Source organism: Stegodyphus dumicola, chromosome 12, assembly GCF_044657685.1.
Source record: "Stegodyphus dumicola isolate Sdum_Otavi_A_Nest chromosome 12, ASM4465768v1".
Taxonomy (NCBI): domain Eukaryota; kingdom Metazoa; phylum Arthropoda; class Arachnida; order Araneae; family Eresidae; genus Stegodyphus; species Stegodyphus dumicola.
Window position 1 is genome coordinate 67,820,351 of NC_140779.1, and position 26,587 is coordinate 67,846,937.

The 26,587-nt window shown below is 34.4% G+C and overlaps 1 protein-coding gene across 3 annotated transcripts in view; it reads left to right on the top strand.

The window, feature by feature from the left end:
• The first annotated feature begins 2,594 nt into the window (after positions 1-2,594).
• The window catches only part of LOC118186377 (ataxin-3-like), an 81,048-nt gene continuing 57,055 nt past the window's right edge, over positions 2,595-26,587 (top strand). Inside the window, exons 1-2 of one of the 3 annotated variants that reach the window (XM_085806518.1) lie at positions 2,595-2,879; positions 10,849-11,013. In XM_085806518.1, the coding sequence (XP_085662644.1) occupies positions 2,856-2,879; positions 10,849-11,013 (189 nt within the window). In that variant the 5' untranslated portion in view covers positions 2,595-2,855. The remainder of the gene's footprint in view (positions 2,880-10,848; positions 11,014-26,587) is intronic. The other 2 variants (XM_035356454.2, XM_035356456.2) reach the window with 2 other exon arrangements.

Here is a 26,587-nt window from a genome sequence, read left to right on the forward strand (position 1 = left end):
CTTCTTCTTCTTCCCCGACTTGTTCAAACAGGCAACCTCTTTCGGACTCCTCACAGACAGAACCTCTTCCAGTATCCTGTTCTTCTTCTTCTTCTTCTTCTCCTCCAACCTGTCCCGACATCGTAGAGGTAGAATGTCAGACGGGTCCACAAGCTTCAAAAAGTCCCGACATCGTAGAGGTAGAATGTCAGCCGGGTCCACAAGTTCCAATAGGTCCAGAAATCATGGAGGCAGAATCACAGCCGGGTTCACAAGTTCCAATGGGTCCAGAAATCATGGAGGTAGAATTTCAGCCGGGTAAACAAGTTCCAACGGGTCCAGAAATCATGGAGGTAGAATCGCAGCCGGGTCCAGACATCCTAGATGCCTCCACTCATCCCAAAGAGACTCCAAGTGTTTCAAGACAGCCTTGTGAGGATCCAGCCCTTCCCGTATGGAATGATTATATGGACTTACAAAATTTGGTGCAACAGGAAGGAGAAGAAAATAATCATACGGATGGGTGGGTCAAAGACTGTTTAGATCATTTAACCTCGAATGAAATTGAACTGTTATGGAATTGCATTTCTGAAATCACATCGGAAATGGGATAAAAACCAAAACAAAAAAAAAACAATTTTTTTAATAACAAATGGGAGGAGGGTCATGATGTCAATTAAAAAAAATATTATATAGAGTCCAATCTTGGTGGTTCACTTCAGTTTTCCAGCATGAGGTGATCCACGTTTCCCGAAATATGGATCCCATTCCAAGAGAGATTGTGTAGAGCCTTCACTTCAGTTCTTTTTTTTCCTACCAAGAGGAGAGGGTCCCCAAAGGGCTACCCATGTCCAAAGACAGAAAGTGTAGAGCGTTCATTTCAGTTTTTTTTCCAAGTTTAGGGGAGGGAGGTCTCAAAATGACACCCCCCATTTTCAAAGAGAGATGGTGTAGAGCGTTCATTTCTGTTTTTTTCCAAAGTTAGGGAGTTTTCAAATGACTACCCATTTCAGAGAAAGAGAGAAAGAGAGAGAGAGAAGGTGTAGAGCGTTCATTTCAGTTTTCCAAGGTTAGGATGGTGGTGGAGAATCCTCCAAAATGGCTACTCATCTCAAAGAGAGAGAGAGAGAAAGAGAGAGAGAAAGCGTAGAGCGTCCATTTCAGTTTTCCAACATTAGAAGGTCCCAAAATACCTTCTGAATTCAAAGAGAGATCGTGTAGAGCGTTCATTTTCAGTTCTTCAAGATCAGAAGAAGAGGGTCCGCTTTTCAGAGACAGCGAAGTGCAGACTTCAGTTTTTCTCCCTCCCCAAGAATAGGGGGTCCCAAAATGGCTTTCCATTTCAAAGAAAGAGGGAGAGGCGTTCATTTCCATTCTCCAAGATAGGGTCGTCTGCATTTTTCCCAAAATGGCTTCCCAATTCAAAGAGAGAGGGAGAGAGAGAGAAAGGGTGTGTAGAGCGGTCATGTTCATTCTCCAAGATAGGGTCGTCAGCTTTTTCTCAAAATGGCATCTCCCCATTCAAAAAGAGATCGTGACCAATTTTTTCCAGTTTTTTCCAAGATGGGGGGGGAAGAAAACCTAGGATGGAATAACACGACACACAGAGAGAAAGAGAAAAAAAAAGCCATCTTGTCATTTTCTGATAGGGTACCGGTGTTCGAATACTTTTGTGACCGACTGTACATTATAGTAAATTAAAAAGATCAACAGTCTCTGTATGGGATTAAACAGATCGAGTTTCCACTGTATTATGGTCGATATATAACAATTAGAGTATCCAAGATTATTTATGCTACTCGGACTGTGAGAAAAGTCCATCTATCCAGTTATATGTAACTGTCCTAGAATTTTCCTTACTTCATTTTTTTTATATTCTCACCAAAAAATGAAAGGTGAATTGGTACAAATATTTCAGATTTTGTACTTTAATTGTTAATGAGTTATCGAAACTTTTTATTCGCGGTAGCCTTATTAAATTTTTTTTTTTTTTTTTTTTTTTTTTTTTTTGTGAAATATTTCTTGACGATTTAAGTCTAAGTAATAAATATTGTATTTATTATTCGTTAATAAATTTGGAAAGCGAAAGTGATTTATTTTTGCTTTTATAGGGGAAAGTCTCACAGCAGGCTTCACATCTGCTTATGAGATATTTCTCAATATTAAGTTTTTATTACCACTTGAGTTTTACATTCGTTTACGCACTATAAGTAACTCTGAACTGAGAATTTATAATTACGATTATAAGAACGATAGTAATAAGAAAAGGCCAATGTCGATTCTCAATCCAAATGTAATCATGGAAATCTGAATTTTCATATTTACTTTGTTTTTATTTATGTATATTTATATTTATATCTTCTGTGTATTATCTTATGTATTAGTTCACCCCTTGAGATTCATTGATTCTTGACAACATAGATTCAGTAAGACAGCTTTTAGGCCTGAATTTATTCTCCGTGAATCTAAAAAAATTGAAATAAAAAAAAAAAATTACTACATCTCAAATAAGTATTTCGAATCTCAAGTATTTCGAAACTTTCAACTATGTTCGATTTGGGGGTAAAGTGTCAGCCTAGGCAACACCATTCCACGGAGAGAAGTTCCAATCTGAAGCATTGCTGGTGATGGTAGCATGAATATTTTCCCATATTACCTCATTCCTGAGCTTCACTTCCTGAGCACCAAATTCGGGCAACGTGTTCTAAAGTTGTCATAACCGATCTTTCGAAAGCAAAATTCTATTTATATTTGGCAACAAAGAAATCGTAATGTTTATATCCGTAATGGGTGGCCGATCGAATGAATTTGACTGGATTTTAATTGCAGATGACATTTGAGATATATTTTTCACAGTCTGAAACGCCGTTCCATCGATGGAGGAGATTTTTCATGAAAAAGTAGGTTTTAAACTTTCATTTAATGCTAACGGTGACAGTTATTACTTAAAACTGAATTCAATATACTTGTCACACAATTTCCTATAATTTGCAAAGGATTGTGTGTGACACATTATTAAAATAAATGTCTTTTTGTTACATGGAATGCAGTAATTAGCGCATCTTTTGTGTTTTTTTTATATTCGGAATATTCTAAATCAAGATTTCGTTTTTTTCAATCGCGATTCCTTTTGATCACTGAGATTTATTTCGCGACCCCAGATATTAAATGATACTTTTCCGTTTCGCCGGCGCAAATTTCACCTAGTAAACTTTATTGGCAACAACATACAGTATTCACATAAAATATGTTAACAAATGTTAGTTCTAAGAATTTTTTATTTTGAAGGCATAAACATTTTAAATATCGTTTAAAATTTTGTAAAAAGCCAATAAATAAAGACAATAAATTTGTAAAAAGACATTAATTTAATTTATTATGCTTTCATGGTTCAACAAGCTGATCCTCTGATTCATATCAGGTGACCCCAAGTGATCTCATCTCACTTAAACTGCGCTACAAAAATCTAATTCTCTCAGTAATTATCTACATTAAGTTGAATCGTATGAATAGCTTATTCAGAAATTATGTAAAACTGCAGTGCTTTACTTTGCTAGTGTATTCTCATTCGAATTGCTGAAGTTAACCCTTGACTTTGCCTTTTCTATATTTTTGGCCTTCGGGTGAGCGGTGTGATTGCATTTTAATTGACTTAATTACCGCGAATAGCCTTAGGGCATAAAATTGTACTATCTGATAAAAATTCTATGTGATTGCATGCCAGTATTGAAAGAAACAATCAATCTGACAAGAAATGGCTGTGACTTGTTTTAAAAATCAGGCATAAAAGATTGCCAGTGAGGATATTCCATTTGGCATCAATTGTATCATTATTGGCGACTTCATTGGTAGCGCTGACAAAACGGAAAAGTACCTATTAAATATAAAATAGAGATATAAAAATAAATATCCTCTCCTAAATCATTTATTTCTTTGCTAAACAAGTATTTTAAGATTTATTATAAGCAAACAAAAATTAAAGAAAATTCTAATAAGACGGATAAGTTTTCTGCTGCATAACAAATTAAATGGTGGGGCTATATTTGATACTGCTGGACATCAAAGTATCTTCAGCATATTTCAACATTGAACAGTATTTGGTTTTTAATTAACTTTAAAGCTGAAAAAGTAGTTTCATAAAATTATGTGGTGCTGAATGAGAGGAGAACATTTAATGCCATTTCAGAAATTCTGAGAAATCTAGTTCTAACTCCGATCCAGAATTCGTCAAGGATTTTTGTGAAAACACAAGTTTTAGGTTTGAATCGCAAGATAGTTTTACAAATTTCATTAATACCAGTTAATGTAATGTTTTTTTAAGTCTAATCTCATTAATGTCAGTTTATGTAATTTCTTTAAAAGTCTTATCAGTGCAGTTTCTTTAAATTCAGCTATTAAACTGAATTTTTGACCCCCAGAATTTCGATTTGCGGCCCCATTTGAGGTCGCGACCCATAGTTTAAGAAACACTATTCGAAATGGTAGGAAACCTGAAATAAAGGAATCGTTATCAATGTCAGACATTAGAAATGTGCCGTATAATCTTATCATGGTATATATTCTTTAAAAAGAAATGTCAGGATGATATAAGAGCTGAAGAAAAAATGTATTTATAGACATAAGTTTATCTGCTTGAAATTCAATTTTATATTGAATGAATATTGGTTGTGGTGTAAAATCTAAACTTTATTTTATCCTATTGACTCTGATGTCTGACATCTTTCCACTAGCAGTGTTTTCAGAATAACTATTCTAAACAGCATAAAACTATATGTGAGATTTCAATTAATATACTGTTTACCTCAAGAACAGTATATTAATTGAAATCTCACATACAGTTTTATGCTGTTTAGAATAGTTATTCTGAAATAAAGTTTTCAATTAATATACTGTTAACCTCGGGAAAAAATTATAATTTCTCTATGCCAAAAGCTATAATCGTAAGTTTCTAGTGTTTCCTTTCAATTCTAAATGGCAGCACCACCCTATGAATGCTCAATATTTTGCAGTTATTAAATTAATATACCTTGTTCCAAGGTATCATGTTTGAAGACTGATAAATTTTATTGGAGGGAAAGAAAAAATTCAAAATCTGTAAATATATGACATACACATGCTGAACATTTTATATTTACTGCATTTCAATCAAAACTGATAATTAAAAGATTATGTATACGTTTTTAATACCGGTATATAATATATACCGGCGCCCCTACTGAGGGTACCTTGCCGATAGATGGCAGCACCAGGCTTCTTCTTCTCTACTGTGAAAGATGACAGCATTTCTTTACATTAAAATAGTTTATGATGTAATAATTTGTTTATGATTAATTTACAAGTTGTTTAGGATTCAGTATTATGTTCTTGAAGGGATGGGGAGTCTACTGACTCTTCACTAGGACTGAATACAAGTACATTTGTTTCTTTTTTTACTCTGCACAAGTTTCATTCGTCTCTATTTAGCTAAAATCTTAACTTCAGCACTTTTCCCTTTCCCAAGAGAAAGACTCAATTGATTTCAAAATTGCCATCTGGGGTCAAAATTTTACACAATTGTATTGTCGCATTTACACAATTTTATACAACAAATTTTACACAATTGTTATGTGGCATGTTAGCCCTCAAAAGATACCCTTTGCTTTGTGTTTTCGAAAATCCTAGGATCAATGAAAATGAAAGTAGGTGATTGACAACTGATCTGTCATTCCGGAGTCACGCCTTCTTCCTTTTGTGTGGTGTGATAAGATCACACAAAGAGAAAGCTCACTTAAAAATACGGGAAATAAAAGTGCACTGAAGGTCCATCCACTGAAGTGTAATCACAAAAATTGCTGATTTGAAAGCTTTCTTTTATTCTTATTGTCTTTGTTAATTTCAGATGAAAGACTAGGGAACATAAGAAAAATTTAGGGTTAGGTTGTTTTTGAAATAAATTTCACAGTTGGTGAAATGAGGGAAAATATTTCTAAGGCCCATTTTAGATGCAAACTAGAATTTATCCAAAAGTTCAAAAGGAGCCCTTAGGAGGCCAGAGGGGTTGAAAATCGAAATAAGAGCTTTCAGTTGTATGTAATAGTAAAGTTATTTAACAGCGTTTCTTCCTGAACAAAAATATATATTACAACCTATATTTACAAAAAATAAAGAAGATGCCCTTACGGTCCTCGTTAATCTAGTTAGTGTGTGTGCGGGGAAGGGGGGCGATTCTTGGTATCATAGCATGAACCATTGTTTTATTACATATTACCTAAAGCATAAAATATGACTTAAAAATGCAACATACTTTCTCATCTGAGTCCTAGTGTTACATTTTTTAATTTTAAAAAATCTTGGCTGTTATATCTCCTTGTAATATTATACTAGTTCAGTTACAGCATGATATGATTTACGCATGCAGTGTCATAGTTACTAATTTTTTTATAAAATAATAATATTGAATTTAAATCAAGTTCAAAAGCTGGGTTCAGCTGGGTTGCATCATCAAAGTGCATAAAAACATAAATTTTATTTTTAAAATTTTAAATTTCTACCGAAATTTTAAAAGTTTTTGTCTTCAAACTTACATAACTATATTCAAGCACCCATCTCTACAGATGCACATCAAAAGTATGCAAAATTAATTTAAAATACAAAAATTAACAATTGGCACGTACCTGGAAAAAAAATCTTGGAGGATATACCGGCTTTCAAAATTTAGGATTTCGCTCTAGATTTTTTTTCTCTCAAAAGTCTCAATTTTGTGTCCTTAGGATCCATAAGTTATAGTTCATGCAAAATTTTACCACAATTTAAATTATTTTATATACCGCTCTTCAAAGGGTTAATAAATCTGACTTTTTTGTATTATGATGTAGTTAGTGAAATTTTGGATGGATCTGTAAATCAACATTACAAAAAGATGAATTAGAAAATAAATCCGTTCTTTCCTTTATTTACCTCTCAAATTTTCTTCCTTGTGTATTGTTCTTCCTAGCTTTTTAGCCCAAGGTTCTGAATTTTTTTTTAATATTCACATAATTTCCCCCCTTCCTCAAGTGGTTTATAAAGTGAGTTCTCTTAAATGTTGAAATGGTTTTGTCCATGTAGTGGTAATTTTGGAACTACTCTCATATACGCCCTCAGTTGGCTGTTAGATTTATTTTTTAATGGTATTTTGTGAATTAAAGCTGGTTTAATTGGTTGTTTTATTATGGATCCTTTAACTGCAAAACGTGGGGGACTGCATTCTTCCTTTACCAAGACTGTTTGAAAAAGGAAATTTGTAAGGATGATTTTTCAGCAGGTATAATTAAAGATAAATTTACAAAGCTGCAAATGTTACAGAAAGGTATTGAGGAACTTAACAAGCAGATTTTGAATTCTATGATTTCAAGCCTCTCGGAGGAAGTCCTCAGAGCCTGGCAAAGAAGCCCGCTTTTTGGAGAAGTAAACCAAAGTCAGAATATTTCTTGCCAAACTAATTTGATGAAATTTTTAAGATGTGAAGTGGAAGCGGAGGAAAGACTTAAATTAGCACGGGGTGGATTTGAAATTTTTAGGCAAAAATACAAGTATTGCAATAAATTGAAAAGGGATTTAAAAGGCAACTGTAAATCGAAACAGTTAACGAATGTCCCTATGGCAGCAGGTTTCCTTACGACGAAAGATAATAGCTGTATTTTTTGTGATAAACTGCATGATAGTAAGGACCATTGCAAAGCATCCTTTCTGTCATTAGATGAGAAAAGGAATAAAATTGGGCTTAAAAGATGTTGCCTAAAGTGCCTTTTGCCTGGACATGTTGTTAAGTCGTGTAAACAGTTTGTACTTTTGCTATGTGTGTGGTAAGGCTCACACAATTTCTCTCTGCCTAGATCTGCAGACACAGGAAAGGCAGGAAAAGGTAACAGAGCCAGACACTGTTCATGCAACTATGGAAGGACAGATGTGTTCCACGGAGGTAATTCTCATGACAATTAAAGTCAATGTATTAGGAAAATCAGGCACGAGAGAAGTATGAACGTTTCTCGATTGCAGATCACAAAAATCATACATTTTGAAGTTTACAGTGCAGGAATAAGGACTAATTCCCATTGCAGAGGAAACTGTGGTTCACACACTTTTTGGAGGGGTTAAAATTGAACCGAATGTACATAAAAAGTATTGGGTCAAGCTACGCTCTCTCAGTACTTATATGAGAAAAGGAATGAAATTTGTGTTTTTGGATCAGAAGCTGTATGTGGTAAATAACTTCTTTATTAAATAACTTTTCTATTTTAAAAGAACTTAAGTGTAAAAAGATATGGCTGTCAGACATAGGAACAGGTTGCCCAAAGACGGGCGTAGCAGCGCCCGGGGACAACTGAAAAATTTGCACTCCTTTCTGTGTGCCAAGAATGGAAAACATTTCATTAAAAAATTTTGTAGCATCAATTTGGTGCCCCTTGGATGTTGTGCACGGGGACAGATGTCCCCCCTTGCCACACTCTAGCTACGCCACTGCCTGAAGATAGAGATGCTAGTCGGCAGCGACATTTACGGTACAATTCTTACAGAGTCAGACAGCTCGACGGAGTCAAATAGCTTGACAGAGGTTTGACTGCAGTTGACACTATATTAGGAGGGACTGTCTGTGGTCGACTTACCACAAGGTAGAGGTATATCTACTCAATGCAAGTCTGACGTTTCGTGACCTAAACGTATCTGATCTTTGGAATTTAAAGACAATAGGAATTTCAGATTCCACCAGTAATTCTACAAAGAAAGCAGAAGAAGATATTGCTTGGGAACACTTTTAGGCGCCTTAGGTAAAAATGAAGAGGGAAGATACTGTATTGATCTACCCTGGTTAGAACATAACACAGATTTACCATCCAACCATGATATTGCGGGAAAAAGGCTTCTCAGCACAACACAAAGACTTAAATCTTTGAATATATTTGAAGAGTACGATAAGGTTTTTAGGAAATGGCTTGCTGAAGGCGTGATAAAGGAAGTTCCAGTGTACAATCTTAAGTCTAAAGGACATTATCTGCTGCATCATCCTGTCATTAAACTGGATAGTATTACCGCCAAGGTATGGCCGGGATTTGATGCATCATGTAAATCTAAACAAGCACCTTCTCTTAATGACTGTTTGGTAAAGGGACAGAATTTGATTGAGGAAATACCTGCCTTATTAAGATTCAGAGAGAAGCGCATAGGAGTTAATGCGGATATAAGATGTGCATTCTTACAAATTGAACTTGGAAAAGAGGATAGAGATTTTTTAAGGTTCTTTTGCTGGAAAAAAGATGGTCTCATAAAGGCATATTGCCACACAAGGGTAGTTTTGTGTGTTAGATCCAGCCTGTATCTTTTAGGTGCTGTCATTTCCTTCCATTTGTCTCGAATGTCTACCGAGCGAAGTTGTGTAGCAGAAAAGCTTTGAAATTCTTTTAATGTCGATAATTGTGTCACGTCTCTTCACACAGAAGAAGAGTTGAAGTATTTTATGGACAAATCAATTGAGATTTTGGCAGAATCTAAGATGGACCTACGGATGTGGTCATTCAGTCCTATAAACGACGTTAATAAAATTTCGAGGAAGGATAATTGTAATCTGTAATTTCAGTCTGAGTCAGATTTCAGTCTTAAGTATTCTATAGGATAGAACAGATGATAGCATTTCTATTCATTTCAAGCCTGTACCAAATCTAGACAACCTGTCAAAAAGAGAGATTTTGTGCGCGATGATTTGTGCGCCGCGGTGCGCAATGAATTGGAAGTGGATCTGTCAGCACTATCCTTATCATCAGGACAGATGTTTTTATTTTATTTTGCTTAGAATTCCTTACTAAATGTAATATTTCATCTCGATGTACTCCGTCTTTGATATGATTTAAATCAAATTCCTCGTCATTATAATTCGCTTCCGATAGCGAAGAAAGTGACAGAGGTTATTGAAAACGAAAAAATTTCGATTGACAAATTAGTCGGTATTCTTGACACAGCAATTATAGGACCTGAACAGCGGAACTTTGTAACTGAACAAGAAATTATGTCTGTTTATAGAATTAAAGAGAATGTATTATCACATAAAAAACGAAGCAACTTAAACAACTTACATTGAAAGAAATGTTTAATAAAGTAAACAAATAAATATTAAGCTTTTTTTTGTAAATTTTGATACCCTTTAGATCATAATTGTTCTTATTTCATAAATTACGGTTTCATATTTTTAATTTTATAATTTCTGAATGCCATCTTAGCAGATTTAAACTTATGATCTATAATCCGGAATCGCCGAAGTCCCGACGAGTCCGGATTAACGACTTTTGACTGTATTCAATTCTATATTTTGTCTTCAAGCAGCTTCGGGACCTGTCAGAAAGAGCATACACACATTAAAACCATTTGATGACATTTTGGTTAATATCACTGTAATAGGTATTGTAATTGAATAAATGTAATTGATCACTATATTAGCTGTAGCCGTATCTGGCCCTCATATGCCTTCCAGTAATTTCGAGAAGCAGAAAGTACTAGAAATATCAGCAGCCGAGGGAAAACTATATAAGGCTTCAGTCTTGAGTTATTTGCCCTCAGTAGTTGTAGTACATTCTTAGTAGTTTGAAGGGTGACACTGATTGTACTCTTTGATTCTGTGAAGAGTTGTACAACTATCTTTTTTGGTGAAAGTTGTGTTTGCTTTGATAAAATAAATTTTGTCAACCTATCATTGGACGTGTGTGCCTTCAATCTATTATGAACCCATATGCATGCAACAATATGTTATGTTTGTAACAGTGGTAAAAAGTTCTTAATATTATATGCAACAATATTTGAAATTTGTCAAAGTATTTGATGTACTTTGGAATAAATGCATAATTTTTCTTGCATTTTTTACAGCAAGAGGGTTCATTGTGTGCTCAGCATTGTTTAAATGCCCTTCTTCAAGCACATTATTTTACTGCCGTTGAATTGGCAACATTAGCAAGCCAGATTGATGAAGAGGAAAGATCAAGAATGGCTGAAGGTGGCTTACAGTCTGAAGATTATCGTAAATTTTTGCAAGTAGGTTACATATATACTTTTCTGAATTTTTTTTTTTTATATATGTATGTTTTTTATTGCCATTAGTGTATATTAAATGTGCAAAAGGGTTAAATCTTAATCAATTGTTCATCTTTGCGTGTTTGTGCAGTTTCTCTCATGGGAGGTAATTTTTCCCGTTTTATATTTTGACTTAGTAACTTAGTAGCTTTACTTTCTTATATATTGTTTTCTCTTATTTTTATCTGGAAGTATTTTTTTATTTTTTATTTATTTATTTTTTTTTATTATTAAAAGAAACTCAACAAGTTCCCCATGTACCACAAAGTATCACATGGGGCTTACAGAAGTAAGTATGAAACACAATACAAAATAAACAAGAGAAAATTGAAATAAAATAAAGGATGGTCACAAAGTTTTACAATGAATTGACAAAAAATGTTAAAAGCACTTCTCTCGGAAATAAATTGGTAAAACTCTGGAGGCCAGTTAATATTAAAATTTTTCAGTCCCAGTTTCAAGACTTTTCTTTCGCTCTCATATTTAGGACATAGAAGAAGCACATGTTCTACATTCTCCTCGCTGCCGAGGCCACAGTCACAGACAGACTCAGGACTCAACTTAAATCTGTTCAAATAACTTTTAAAATTCCCATGTCCAGTAAGAAACTGGGTTAATTTGTAATTTGTAAAGAAATGATGACACGACAATCTCATTTTAATAGAAGGGAAATATCTCCTAGTTAAACTCCCTTTATTTGAATTAATGAATTCGTGATTCCACGACTCCACAATGCTTTCATACATGACCTTCTTATAGAAGGAATTAGGGATATTGACAAAAGTGTCAATTTCCCGCTTAGTCGCAGTCTTAGCAAGGAAATCGGCTCGTTCATTCCCAAAAACACCTGTATGACCACGAACAAATGAAAATGAAACCGAAATATTTTTATCCTTTAGATTTTTCAGTTCTTTTTTAATCTCGATAACGATATTATTAGAAGAAGAAATACATTTTAAGATCTCCAAGGATGAAAGGGAATCAGTACAAATGAGATAGTCTGAAACAGCACTGTTTTGTTTAGAGACCCATTTGACGGCGAAGTTTAAGCACAAAAGTTCAGCTATGAAAACGGTACATTCATCTCTGATTCTAAATTGAAAGTGCTCAAATTCAAGACCATTTTTGAAGACAACAAATGCGAGACCAACCTTGCCATCAGTATAGCAAGTTACAATCTGGAAGTATTTTGTAGGCTTTTTTTAGCCTTAATGTTACATATTTGTATATTTTCAAAGTAAAGTTCTGTATTAACATACAACATTATTGCAAATATTTTTTAATCAACTTTTTCATTTTGTTATGAAAAAGAAATTATAAGGGTGCAGAAAGAAGTTTTGAACTAACTTTGTTTACAAAAAAATTCAGTTATTGATTTAAGTTTGAACACCATCTCCTTCAAAATACAGTACAAAGTCTGTAATCCGGACTCGTCGGAACTTTGCCGATTCCGGATTAGGGTTTTTTCTGGATTATAGATCGTCAATTTAATTCTGGTAAGATGGCATGCAGAAATTATACAGTTAAAAATATGAAATCGTAATTTATTAAAAAAAAGAACAATTAATTTACAAAACAACAACAACAAAAAAAAAAGCTTAATATTTATTTGTTTACTTTATTAGACGGATAGGCCTTTATCCATTTTTTGCAGCAATTCCACTTTTTGTTTAATGGACATCGAAGCAGGCTTTCGCTTTGTAGATCCTTTGGCAGTTTCAGAATTGGAACTCTTTTTGACTTAATCGAAAGTTCAAGCTTAATTTTTATAAAATTGTTCCAACAGTCTGCAAAAAATAATAAGCGCATATGCGCATAAAGTTTGTAGCTTTGAGGTCCGGATTATGGACGTCGGTATTGCAGACTTTGTACTGTATTCACCTTGTATAGCATTGCACTGATCCTATGATTCCTGCCACAGCTGGAATGCAACCATGAAGTCATTATGCTTAAGCAAATCTGTAACTTTATGCAAATCATGCTGGATCTCTTCACTGATGATAATTATAACCTTGAATGATGGGTTGTCCTTGGCACAATTACAAAGATCTTGCACATTGTGACACAATACTCCTTCTGCTTAAGCATCAGCAGTTGGGGTATTAACTTATCTGCTACAAGTGGCATGTTAAATTTCAACTTTACTGACCCATATCAAAAGTCTGTGCTTAAAATTTATGCAAGATTTCATTAAAAAAATGCATTTGAAACATAAAAGACAATGTATTTTGTAGCCTTAAACATATGTATGCCTTAAACATATAAAGTAATGCAGTCTTATTTGAATGAAATCCTGTCAGATCATAAAATTTGGCAGTAATGTTTTCAAACTAGTGTCAAGTATTCCGGCAGATTAAAGGAACAGATCATTTTAAATTTGGTTATATAATTAACAGATGGATATAGCATATAAAATACTTAAATTATTTATCATTCTTTTTCACATAGCATCATAATTGTTTGTCCATTATTAAATAAAGTCACATATCATGCCCATTAACACACACTGTTCTTGATACCGGAATCCCATATTGTTAAAAAATAATCTATAGCTTGCTGTTCCACAGAAGGTAGGTCCAAATTTTAATCATTTTTTCAAAATCCAAGTATAAAAATATAAATTGAAACATGTGAAAAATAACATATTAGTTAGTATTGTTCTTTACAAAAAATTAAATCATTCATTGGGAATTGATTGGATTTACATAAAACCAATCTGAAGATCCTATAACTGCATTGTGACATAATGTTTATATATTATTGGAGTTAAATCACACAGCTTGGCGACAGTGTTCTATGCGTACTTTGTCAGTATCATACATATAGGCTTTGCAAATCTCTAATTTGCTTGATTTTGGGAGATGTCTAAAATTCTAAAAAATTTGGTACTTTGTTATGTAGCCCCCAGCAATATTTGGCGATTTTTAGATTTGCTTCAAGATCTCAATTATAATTTCTCCAAACTCATGAAGCGCAAATGTGAAAATAAACAGCAGAATATATAATAATAACAATAATACTCGCATGTAATTTCCTGAGAATTTTTTTAAAAATCCTTATCATGATTATTTTGTAGCTTGCAATTGTTCCAGTCAAATGCAGCTCTTACACACATATTAAGCTGTTTGTTACACCATTTCTTGAATGTCATCTCCTCTGCTCAAAAGTACATAAATCTAATAGCAGTGATTAACAATATTCTGGAAACCAATGAATGAAAACCAATGAACCAATTTCATACATGGAGGTCCTTCTTTTCGCAATTTTTAATGTTGCACCACCAAATGGTTTTCCCATTAACATAAAGTTCCATATTGTGGCCATTTTTGTACACTCGTTTGTCAGGTAAAAGACCTCTTTCTTGAAAAAATGATATGGCGTCCACCTCATTACTTGGTAAATTAACCCTTTTGAGATGGCACGCCTTTGTTTAAGATGTTCTTTCAGGATGGATGGGAGTCGAAAGGAATTCGTCTCTCGGGATGGAGGCTTTGTGTTGCTAAGCCTAACTATTGAAAAAAATTCACACACAAAAAAGTTCCAATATCATAATTTTTAGTACTATTTTAAATTAATATTTGAGCTGCCATATATATTAAAAATAGCATTTAATAATATTTTTCCTTTACTTTACATGAGAATATGTAAAAACAAATTGCTTACTTTGAGACATAATTATCATATGCGCTATTCAAATTATTCTGAAGTTTTAATTGACACAATGCATGAATAAACTTTAAAATTAATAAAAAAATACAAGAAGTAACAAAATCTTTCATGGAAAGGGAAAGGCAGGCACTCGGTCTGTGACAAAATATTCGTATCTGCATCCTTCGAAATATCACCCTTTAACTCTACTTTACATGAGAATATGTAAAAAAAAATTGCTTACTTTGAGACATAATTATCATATGTGCTATTCAAATTATTCTGAAGTTTTAATTGACACAATGCATGAATAAACTTTAAAATTAATAAAAAAATACAAGAAATAACAAAATCTTTCATGGAAAGGGAAAGGCAGGCACTCGGTCTGTGACAAAATATTCGTATCAGCATCCTTCGAAATATCACCCTCTAACTCTTTAGAAAAGGAATCATCACTCTCATCCACATTGCTAATTGGCTCATTTACCATGCGAGTATATCGTTCTGCTAAATAACACTTGCTCATCAAGTCGAGGCTTTCCAAAATAAAAAGTGAAGTACGTGAAATATAAGAGTTAAAAGCAATGGAAAGCATAACAATATCCCACATACTAACCCTAAAAGCCCCTACATGGTAGCAAAAGAACGATTAAAAAAGGATTCAAAGGGATATCAGAAACATAAAAGTTTATATCATGTGGGAATTTAAAGAGGTGGACTCTGTTTTGTTTACATTATGCTTTGCCTTCTCCCCTCAACAACTGACACCAAACTTATGCAGAATGTGGTCAAACTGAAGGTCAGGATCTTAAAACCATATTCAGTTCAAAAGTAATGGACACAGGACACAATCTAGTGGTTTTCAAAAATTTTTCAGCTTAAACTGCATTACACATCACCCAGTGCATTCTCCAGCGATGCATGGGTGGCAGTGGCGTAGCGAGGGTGGGGCAAGGGGGTGTATGATGCCCCGGGCGCCGCTCGCAGAGGGGCGCCATATGGTCTCCAAACAAGATTTTCATCATATCACTGTGTTTTTTTTGGGAGGGGGGGGGCGCCGAAAAGGTATTTTGCCACGGGCCCCAGTTATGCTTGCAATGCCACTGATGGGTGGGACGCCCGCTGTGAGAGATGTTTGTAGGGAATGTCTCTGTGGGATGCCTATCTGGAAACGGTTTAACAAATATTCTCTATTTGTATAAAGCTAATATTAAATTAAATTTTAATTGAAAAAAATAAATAAAAATAATTATTATTGCTGCAAACTAAAATGTCAATTTACAATATCATTTACATTCAAAGAGCATATGTAAATTAAGTGCATGTATTTAAAACAATGAAAAAACATATTATCCAAAAAACAATTGCATAAATGAATAATTGTTGAGCAGGCAGGAGATAGACTTATCAAGGGGAAGTGTCCTCCAAATCTAATTCTTCAATTACTCAATTCGTGTTTCGTCATCCATACAGGCAAGGGTAAAAGTAAAATTCAAAATCAAAAGTAAAACCAAGTTGTGAATTACTAAAAAATTTGAAAAAAAATCAAGTTAAAGACGAGAGTTAAAATTAATTAAATGTCAATTAAGTGTAAAAAACCAAAGTAATTTATAAACTCTTGCCTACAGGAAACTTCCTCAACACGAATTATGCATGTAAACCTAAACTACGAGGGTTGGAACTTTAATAGTGGCAACTATTTATTTACAAGGAATACAAAAGCGATTCATGTCACCATGTTTTACAGTCCTTCAATATAGTCGCCAGCTTTGTGTACAACCTGTTTCCAACGATGTGGAAGTTGCAGAATACCTGTAGCAGCGCCTATATTCAAACCTTTTGTTGATAGTTTGAATGGACCAGTCTACTGCCACAAGAATCTCGGGAACAGTTTGGAAGCGAGTGCCACGAAGTGGTTCCTTCATCTTAGGAATTAAGTCGTAGTCACAAGGGCTTAGATCTGGGGAGTAGGGTGGGTGGTAAAGCACTTTCCAGCCCCATCGCTTGAACAAATCAGTCACAGCTTGCGCTGCATGCGGCCGAGCATTGTCATGCAAAATGAGAGGGGTGTTCTGCAGAAAGTGTCGCTGTTTTTTTCTCAAAGCTGGTCGGAGATTGTGCTCCAAAAATGAGCAGTAATACTGCGCAGTGACGATCTGCTGTGGGGGAACGGTATGCGTTAGGATGACACCATCACAGTCGTACACGAGAATCACCATAACTTTCACATTGCTGGGGTTCTGACGAAATTTCAAACGTCGTGGTGACCCGTGATGAAGCCATTCGTTTGATTGGCGTTTCAGTTCTGGCTGGTATGATCGGGCCCAAGTCTCATTCAGCGTAATGATACGGCATAAAAAAAGCATCTCTTTCGTGCTCATAGCACTCCAGGTGGGTTCGGGCAACATCGTATCGTAGCCATTTCTGCATTTCTGGCAATTGATGTGGAACCCATCGTGAAGCAATTTTTCTCATGGACAGGCGTTCCTTCAGAATGTGCAGCACAGTCGTATGCGCTAATCCTGTTTGTCCGGCCAGCTGACGAATCGTTTGGCGGCGATCACTGTCCATTAGTGCGGCAACAGCTTGCACGTCTGCATCGCTGACACTCGGACGACCTGGCTGCAGCATGTCTGCCACGTTTTGGCGTCCTTCATTGAATGCTTTCACTTCATTGAATGCTTCTGTAAGGCAATGCAGATTCCCTGGAAGCCCCTTGAAGCCCTTGATGACACTCATGCTGTACGATCTCTGGCACATTCAGTTTTTATCTAACATCGTTGTTCTTGTTTTGAAAACATCCTGACAACACTTACTTTAGACCGCGAGCTAATACAAGGATCCGTTCTTCGCGTCACACCACATGCGTGTGACGTAGGCAGGACGAGTCTTTTTGCTGAGAGGTAAGGTAGGTATGTAGTTTACGTGTGGTATACGCGATATTCTTTGGTTTTGTTGCATAGCGTTTTTTCAGCCGAGTTGCCACTATTAAAGTTCCAACCCTTGTATATACAACTATCAAAATATAAAAATAATAATAATAAAAAGTAAGAATAATAAATAATAATAATAATAAATAGGCAAGTAAATATTGCCTAACTTGCCTAATTTAACTTACCTTAACCTTATGCCTTAGTTTTATTTAACTTACCTACAGTTTATTTAACTTACCTTAGTTTTATTTAACTAACCTTATACCTTAGCTTTAATTTAACTTACCTACATCTACATATTTGAATTTCTGAGTTGTACTAGCATTTGCTAAACTAGGTGAAGTTGAGTAGTTTGTTACTGTTAACTGTATAAATAGAGGGCACTAATACTATGTAAAGCTGCTACCTGTGAGAGCTATTTAAAAAACCTATGCTGTAAATTTTAATAATGTAAAATGCTTGTTTTGTGCACAAAAATGTTGCTAACTTTGAGGCATTAAAATGTGTAAAAAGTAAAAATTGTGAACTGCTACTGTTTATGAAAATGGATGTTGCAAACTACTAAAGATGTAAAAATTTTGAAAAATTGTTTTAGTAAAATTAAATTGAAAGAAAAAGTTTGAGTATTTTAATTGAATTTGAGTTAGAAAATAGAAAATAATAGAAAACTATTGTAAGATTTTTTTTTTTTTTTTTTTTTTTTTTTTTACTAGACTGCATTATTTAAACTGAAATTACAAGTTCAATCAAAACTTTAACTAAATACTGGCCAAAGGTAAGGAAATTAGAAAAATAAAAATCTTTCAGTTCGTGGTATAGTTGAGACTTTTGACCGCCAAGTACCCTAAAGTGTTTTCATTGATTTAAACTTATTTGGCAGAGAATTCCATGCTTTAAGGATTTCATTATCATAACTATCAATTGTGCTGCCCTGTGTGATCGCTTTATACTCCATCTTCTCAAGTGTTGCATGCAGATCAGAGAATTTTCCTTCCCACGAAGAGCTTTCTTGAACTTGCATAGCCCCATTTCCAGATTTACAAGATCTAACCATTATAAGCAAAAAAGATCAAGGTTTTCAAACTTAGATTTATCTGGAAAGGTAAGAAAACACATGGTTGTTTCCATCTGACGGAACTGTAGAAATCTGTCATAAAAATTCTCCTTTCTAGCTGCTACGGTGCTCATAAATTGATTGTAGATGACTTGAACGATTGAAATTTTGTGCAAATTTTGGAGAATTTTCTAGATACATCTTTAGATTTGGAAAATATTTCAGCTGCGTACCTACAAAAACATTCAGTTTCCTTCCAAATGTTTTTATATTGCAAAACATCCTTTCTGCCTTTTTTTCCAAGCCTTGCAGTTGCTTGTTCAGTACATCGAGGTTTTGTTTAAAATCTGTAAAAAAACCTAATGTTGTTAAGTCAGACCATATAACTGACCTGTGGATAACCCTGCCCTTTTTCACTCAAATAATACAGTCAAAAGTCGTTAATCCGGATTTGTCAGATTATAATTCGAAAAATCGGGAAAAATCGATAATCCGGCGATCGATTTTTCCAGATTATAGATCATCAGTTTAAATCTGGTAAAATGGCATGCAGAAATTATAAAATTAAAAATATGAAACCATAATTTATGAAATAAAGAACAATTATGATCTAAAGGATATCAAAATTTACAAAAAGAAAAAGCTTAATATTTATTTGTTTACTTTATTAAACATTTCTTTCGATGTAAGTTGTTTAAGTTGCTTCATTTCAAGTGATAATACTTTCTCTTTAATTCTATTAAACAGACATAATTTCTTGTTTAGTTACAAAGTTCCGCTGTTGAAGTCCTATAATTGCTGTGTTTTAAATACCGACTAATTTCTCAATCAAAATATTTTCGTTTTCAATAACCTCTGGGTTACTTTCTTCACTATCGGAAGCGAATTATAATAACGAGGAACTTGATTTAAATCATATCAAAGACAGAGTACATGGAGATCAAATACTACATTTAGTAAGGAATTATAAGCTAAATAAAATAAAAACATCTGTCCTGAAGATAAGGATAGTGCTGACAGATCAACTTCCAATTCCTTGCGCTGCAGCGTGATATTGATAAACCGATTTCAGATTTCAAAACATACTTTCGCTTTGTAGATCTTTTATATATTAGTAAATATATATCGGAAATTCTATTTGACATAATCAAAAGTTCAAGCTTACTTTTAGAAAATTGCTCTAACAGTCTGCAAAAAATAATAAGCCGGATCCAATTCGAAGATTAATGAACAACGCAATCTGCAACATTAACCGAATTAGATAATTTTAGCTTGGCTTATACTGTCCGTTACACATTAAACGCGCATGCGCACATGCATATTCGCAGCCTTAAAGGTCTTACGCACACTCGTAAACGCATGTGCGCATGCGTGAATGCGACGCATTCGCAGAAAATTTGTAGCTTTGAGGTCCGGATTATAGATCATTCCGGATTATGGGTGTCCGAATTAACGACTTTTGACTATAGCCTAATTTCATCCAAGCAGCTTACAGATCTCTCTAAAGCATGTTATCTAATCAACCATCGGACATTATTGCACATAAGCAAAGTGTTATACAGTCAAAAGTCATTAATTCGGACACCCATAATCCGGAATGATCTATAATCCAGACCTCAAAGCTAAAAACTTTCTGTGCATGCGCCGCATTGACACATGAGCATAGGCATTTACGCATGCGCGTAAGACCTTTATGCATGTGCGCAAGCACAGAATACGTTTTCGCTTGCGCGTTTTATGTATAACGGACGGTATAAGCTAAAATTATCTAATTATCTATTTCAGTTAATGTTGATGATTGCGTTGTTCCTTAATCTTCGAATTGGATCCGGCTTATTATTTTTTGCAGACTGTAAGAGCAATTTTATAAAAGTAAACTTGAACTTTCGATTATGTCAAATAGAATTTCCGATGATTTAACTCCCAAAGCATCTACAAAACGAAAGTATGTTTCGATGTCCATCAAACAGAAAGTGGAATTGCTGCAAAAAATGGATAATAATATGAAGAAGGTGACAGAGAGGTTAGTTAAAACGAAAAAATTTCGATTGACAAGTTAGTTGGTATTCTCAGCACAGCAATTACAGAACTTGAACAGCGGAACTTTGTAACTGAACAAGAAATTATGTCTGTTTATAGAATTAAAGAGAAAATATTATCACATAAAACGAAGCAACTTAAACAACTTACATTGAAAGAAATGTTTAATAAAGTAAACAAATAAATATTAAGCTTTTTTTTTTTTTTTTTTTTTTTTTTTTGTAAATTTTGATACCCTTTAAATCATAATTGTTCTTTATTTCATAAATTACGGTTTCATGTTTTTAATTTTGTAATTTCTGCGTGCCATCTTACCAGATTTAACCTGATGATCTATAATCCGGAATCGCCGAAGTCCCGACAAGTCCGGATTAACGACTTTTGACTGTACTATGCTTAAACCTCATCAAGAAGTACTTGAAACTATCAACAATTAAGAGCTCAAGCCATGATGTAAATCACGATTTTGATGACACCTTTGAGAACATTGTCTAATACACTGACTACCAATAAGTATTTGGATACCTGTGGTAGAAAAGAAAAACTAACTTTATTCAAAATCAATAGTTGGTAGAACCTCCACGAGAGGTAATTACAGCGTGGACCCTCCGGGGCATACTTTCCACAAGTCTTTGTATGACAACTAGTGGTATTTTCTTCCACTCGGCTTGGAGAAGACACAAAAGTTCCTTCGCCGATTTTGCACGGATAATGCATCCCTGAATTCGGCGATGCAACTCGTCCCAGAGGTTCTCGACAGGGTTCAGGTCTGGACTCTGGGCAGGCCAGTCCATTCGATGAACTCCATTGGCACCATACCAAGCCTTGGTTAACGTCGAAACATGACAACTGACGTTGTCGTCCTGAAAGTAACAGGGGTCCAACCCGTAAAACTGCCACAACGTAGAAAGCACATTGTCATCCAAAATAGTGCAGTAGGCATCGGAGTTGAGCTTACCATAAATGGGAACCAAGGGTCCCAGCCCATACCAGGAGAAACACCCCCAGACCATAATTCCACCTCCGCCGAACTTGACTGTTGGCACAATGCATTCTGACAGGAGACGTTCCCCAGGTAGACGCCATCCGAACGGTAAAGGGTGAACCTTGATTCGTGTCTCCAAGGAACCTGTTTCCATTGATCTACGGTCCAATTTCGATGTGCTTTGCGCCAAATTAACCGAGCAGCGTGGTTGGACTTTGTGATCAAAGGCTTATGGGCAGCAGCATGACCATGAAAACCAAGCAGATGTGCTTCCTTACGGATGGTATTAATTGAAACAATACTCCCGGATGCCTGTTGAAACTCCTCGCGGATGAGGGCCATCAGTTGGGTGCGGTTCTTCCGAATTTCTCTGGACAGCACTCGTCGGTCTCTATCTCCCAGTTTCGTTGGTCTGCCGACTCGGGGCACATTCCGACAATCACCGCTCACCTTCCACTTCTTAATCGCATAGGCCACTGTCGATTTTGGGTACTTCAGATCGCTAGATATGTCCCTTAAGGATCTTCTACATTTGTGATACTAGATAATTATACCTTTCTCGAAATCAGAAAGCTCCGAACTGCGAGGCATCTTGCATGCGACTAAAGCCGATGCTGTTTCCTACACCATATATACCGGCGGAGTCCGTGACGTACCTTAGGACCGCAGATATCGTCATTTGCATCGGTGTCCAAATACTTATTGGTAGTCAGTGTATTTTGCAGCTATTCCTGGCACAAAGATCTTCATGGTGAATGACACAATGAAACTGAATAACTGGATATTTTGCTTCTTTAACAAAGAACTGCATGAAACCATATGTTGTTCCCAATATGCAAGGCGCACCGTCACTAGTTATTGAAACTACTTTTTCTGGTCTAACATCTTGTTGTAAAAAAGTTTCCATCACAGAGTTGTAAATATCTATTCCTTGTGTTCTTTCGGGAAAAGATGCCAATTTAACCAGCTCTTCTCTTATCGTATCACCACCAGCATAAGGCAAAATTATTGCTAGCCTTGCATGATTATTTATATCAGTGCTTTCATCCAAGCACGTTGAGTAACAGGCTGCCTTTTGTGTCAGCGGTGAGCTGCTGACCAATATCACTTACCATGCACAGGACTCGATCTTTAATAGTATTTCTGCTAAGTGGCATCTCAGCGATACGTTGTTTAATTTTCTCCTTATCTGGAAAGCCATGAAAAGGGGAATTACTCCCGAACAACATAACCTCTTTAATCAAATCCCAATCAGAGAACAACTTACCATGTTTTGGCAGGCATAGTGAAATTTGAAAGCTGTCCATTGTTAGATGGTTTGTTTCAGAAAGATTATTGCTAAGACTTTCTGGTAATTATAATTCCTTAGTTTCCCTTCAGCTTCATCAAGTTCGGAAACAATCTTGTGGTTGGTATTAAAGTGTCGTCTGTTGGTGACACTAGATGTGCGACACACAGCACTTTCCCCGCACAGAAGGCATAATGCTTTCCTATTGTGTTCAATAACTCCAAATGATTCTGTCCAGGTCTCTTGAAATATTGCATTTTTTGCTGAGTGTTCCAATTCAGGCTTTATGACCTATCATATAGAAAACCACAAAATTAAAAAATGAAGTATTAAATATAAATCGATTATATAATAAAAAGATGTAATATTATTAGCAAATAGTAAGGAATTGGATTTTCACGAATCGACAATCTATGGCTGCAGATTCAAATATGAACAGGGGACAACAGTAACCATTAACCCGGACATCTCTTTGCTAAACATCTAACTTTAGATTTCATTTTTTTAAAACTATTTTACATATTTAAAATTTTATCGATATGTATTAGTATCTGTTTATTTAATTAGAAGTATAAGTTTGTGTATAAAAAGACATTAGTACAGTCTTGTATTTTACATATTCAGATTTACCAACTTTCACGATTTCTGACCGTTCTCCCATCTACCCAGTTGACAACATATTTGTCCCAGCTTTCTCTTTTTTAAAATTTCTCACGAATTTTATGTAGCTTGGCTTAATGCTTCGTTATTTGCACCAAAAAAAAAAAAAAAAAAAAGTGATTTTGAGTGTCTGAAAAGCACTTGGTTTTTCTCTAGATTACATATAAAACAAAACCAAAGTTGTTCCATGAGTGAAAAATTATGGCTTGCTTCTGCTTTGTGAGCGAGAGCACGTGTCTGAAAACATGTTCCAATTCTCCAGTGAGCATCGAGCGCTACTGCATGTCATGGGGCATATATTAGCCAATGAGCACAAAGCAAGATCGAGATTATTATTTTGTTCATCCTGTCGCTGAGTGGTGTGGGTGCATGTTTTCAACAAATAGTTTAAGAAATTACGATCTTTTATTGTACTTAAATCTGTGAGAAAGGTAAAATACTCATGTTCTTTTCAAAAATTGTACACAGATGACTTTCCTTCTTTTATTTCCTGAAGATTCAGTTACTACATCCACTGTTAAAAATAGGTTTGGGAAAAATAAAGTAATTTCTGTACCAGTGAGCAATTTAATTGGCAGTTCTCAAAATAATACAGTACAAAGTCTTTAATCCGGATGTCCATAATCTGGAATGATCTATAATCTGGACCTCAAAGCTACAAACTTCATGCACTCGCGCATAATACGTTTACATATGCGTGTTTAATGTATAACGGACAGTATAAGCTAGGCTAAAATTATCTAATTATCTATTTCAGTTAATGTTGCAGATTGCGCTGTGCCTTAATCTTCTAATTGGATCCGGCTTATTATTTTTTGCAGACTGTTAGAGTAATTTTATAAAAATCAAGCTTGAACTTTCGATTATGTCAAAAAGAGTTTCCAATTCTGGAGCTGCCAAAGGATCTACAAAGCGAAAGCATGTTTCAATGTCAATCAAACAAAAAGCGGAATTATTGCAAAAAATGGATAAAGGCATGAAGAAAGTGACAGAGAGAAAAAACGAAAAAATTTCGATTGACAAGCTAGTCAGTATTTTCGGCACAGCAATTACAGTACTTGAACAGTGGAACTTTGTAACTGAACAAGAAATTATGTCTGTTTATAGAATTAAAGAGAACGTATTAGCACAAAAAACGAAGCAACTTAAACAACCTGCATTGAAAGAAATGTTTAATAAAGTAAACAAATAAATATTAAGCTTTCTTTGTGTAAAATTTGGAACCCTTTGGATCATAATTGCTCTTTATTTTATAAATTACGGTTTCATATTTTTAATTGTATAATTTCTGCATGCTATCCTACCAGATTTAAATTGATGATCTATAATCCGGAAAAACTCCTAATCTGGAATCGCGCGACGAGTCTGCATTACGGACTTTGTACTGTACTACAAAATATAAACATAAAGCTGATACAAATTTCTCTCAAAAAAAAAAATTGCTCAAGAAGGGAAACATTTTCTGGTAACTGTAAGTTTATCTTGAGAAGAATGAATATTTATGTTTTTGTTTTTGAACTTTAACAAAGTCTTTTGCTTTTATGTACAATTCATTTTGCTGTCATTCAATGTTCTTAATATAGCTCTGCAAAGCAGAATTCCATTAATTCTTGTTTTGCAATCGATTTATGATCTGTTTACATTTATGAAAGTTTTGTAAAACCAAATCTCTATTTTGTATTCTAATTCTATACATGATGTGATTTATGGTGAAATAGAAAATCAGAAAAAAGATGAAGATTTGGTAATAGGGGATGCAACTAACAAAGTAGTGGAAGAACTTTCAGAAGAAAAGAAAAATAAGTTTTATTTCCACATTAGAAGCTACTTCTGCTGAGTATGTGATTACGTACTACATAAATTTCCTGTCAGTGATGAAGTGATTTTATATGCCAAAAGTTGCAGATGTTTCTGTTCTAGCAAATGCATCTTTTTCTGGTATAAGATATTTTTGAAATAGAGTTCTAGTTTTACTTTATTTAGTCATAAAAGATGATGATATTGATGTTGCAACTGATACATTGCAGTCACAGTTTTGCAATTTACAATTAGAAAACTTGGATAAAGTTGTAAAGCTAGGATAGATATCCATTTGAGTTTAATTAAAAAAAGAAAAGATGCTGATAGAATTTTAAAGTATAGTGAACTGTCTAAAATAATGTTGCACAGTTCCGCGCATAATGCAGAGTGTAAAAAAATTTTCAGTGTTGTTGAGAAACAGGGACTAAATTTAAATCTAATATCAGATATGACACATTAGAAAAACTTTTATTAGCAAAAGTAAGCATATGTGGCATTCGTATGAAAACTAATTAAAGTATTTATTTTTTGTTAAAAGATGCAAATAATGTTTTTTTTTACACGCAAGTATTTTTATATTTTTGCATTTAAGAATTAGTAACTGAACTTTCAGTTATTAATTAATAACTATTTAAAGTTACTTTATTATTAAAAATATATTTTTATCATTTAAAAAATCTTTTTCTCGCTGATTAAAAAAAATCTCCTGATTTCTGAGTGTGGTAGGTTGGGAAGTATGCATATTTAAAATTTTATTGATATATATTAGTTTCTAATGTGTGCATTTGCTGCTGTTTGTAAATGGACTTTCATTGTTTTGTTTTTTTGTTTGTTGTTGTTGTTATTAAAAACGAATCTTTTAACTCGTATTGGTGCTGTTGAGTATTAGGGTTTTTTTTAATTAATTTTAAATTTATGAAAAGCTTAAAGATAAGTTTGACTAGCAAAGTCGCAAGCTGTTTCATGTCATGTTTTTATTTAGTGTAATATTTATCAGCACCTTTAAAGGGAAAGACAGTTCTCAGATTTTTGTTGTTTATTGTTGTTTTAATTCTCATTTAGTATGGTTGTACTTTTTGTTGTCCTTCAAATACTGTTAAGGAATTGTTGATGGTCCACTTGTTTAT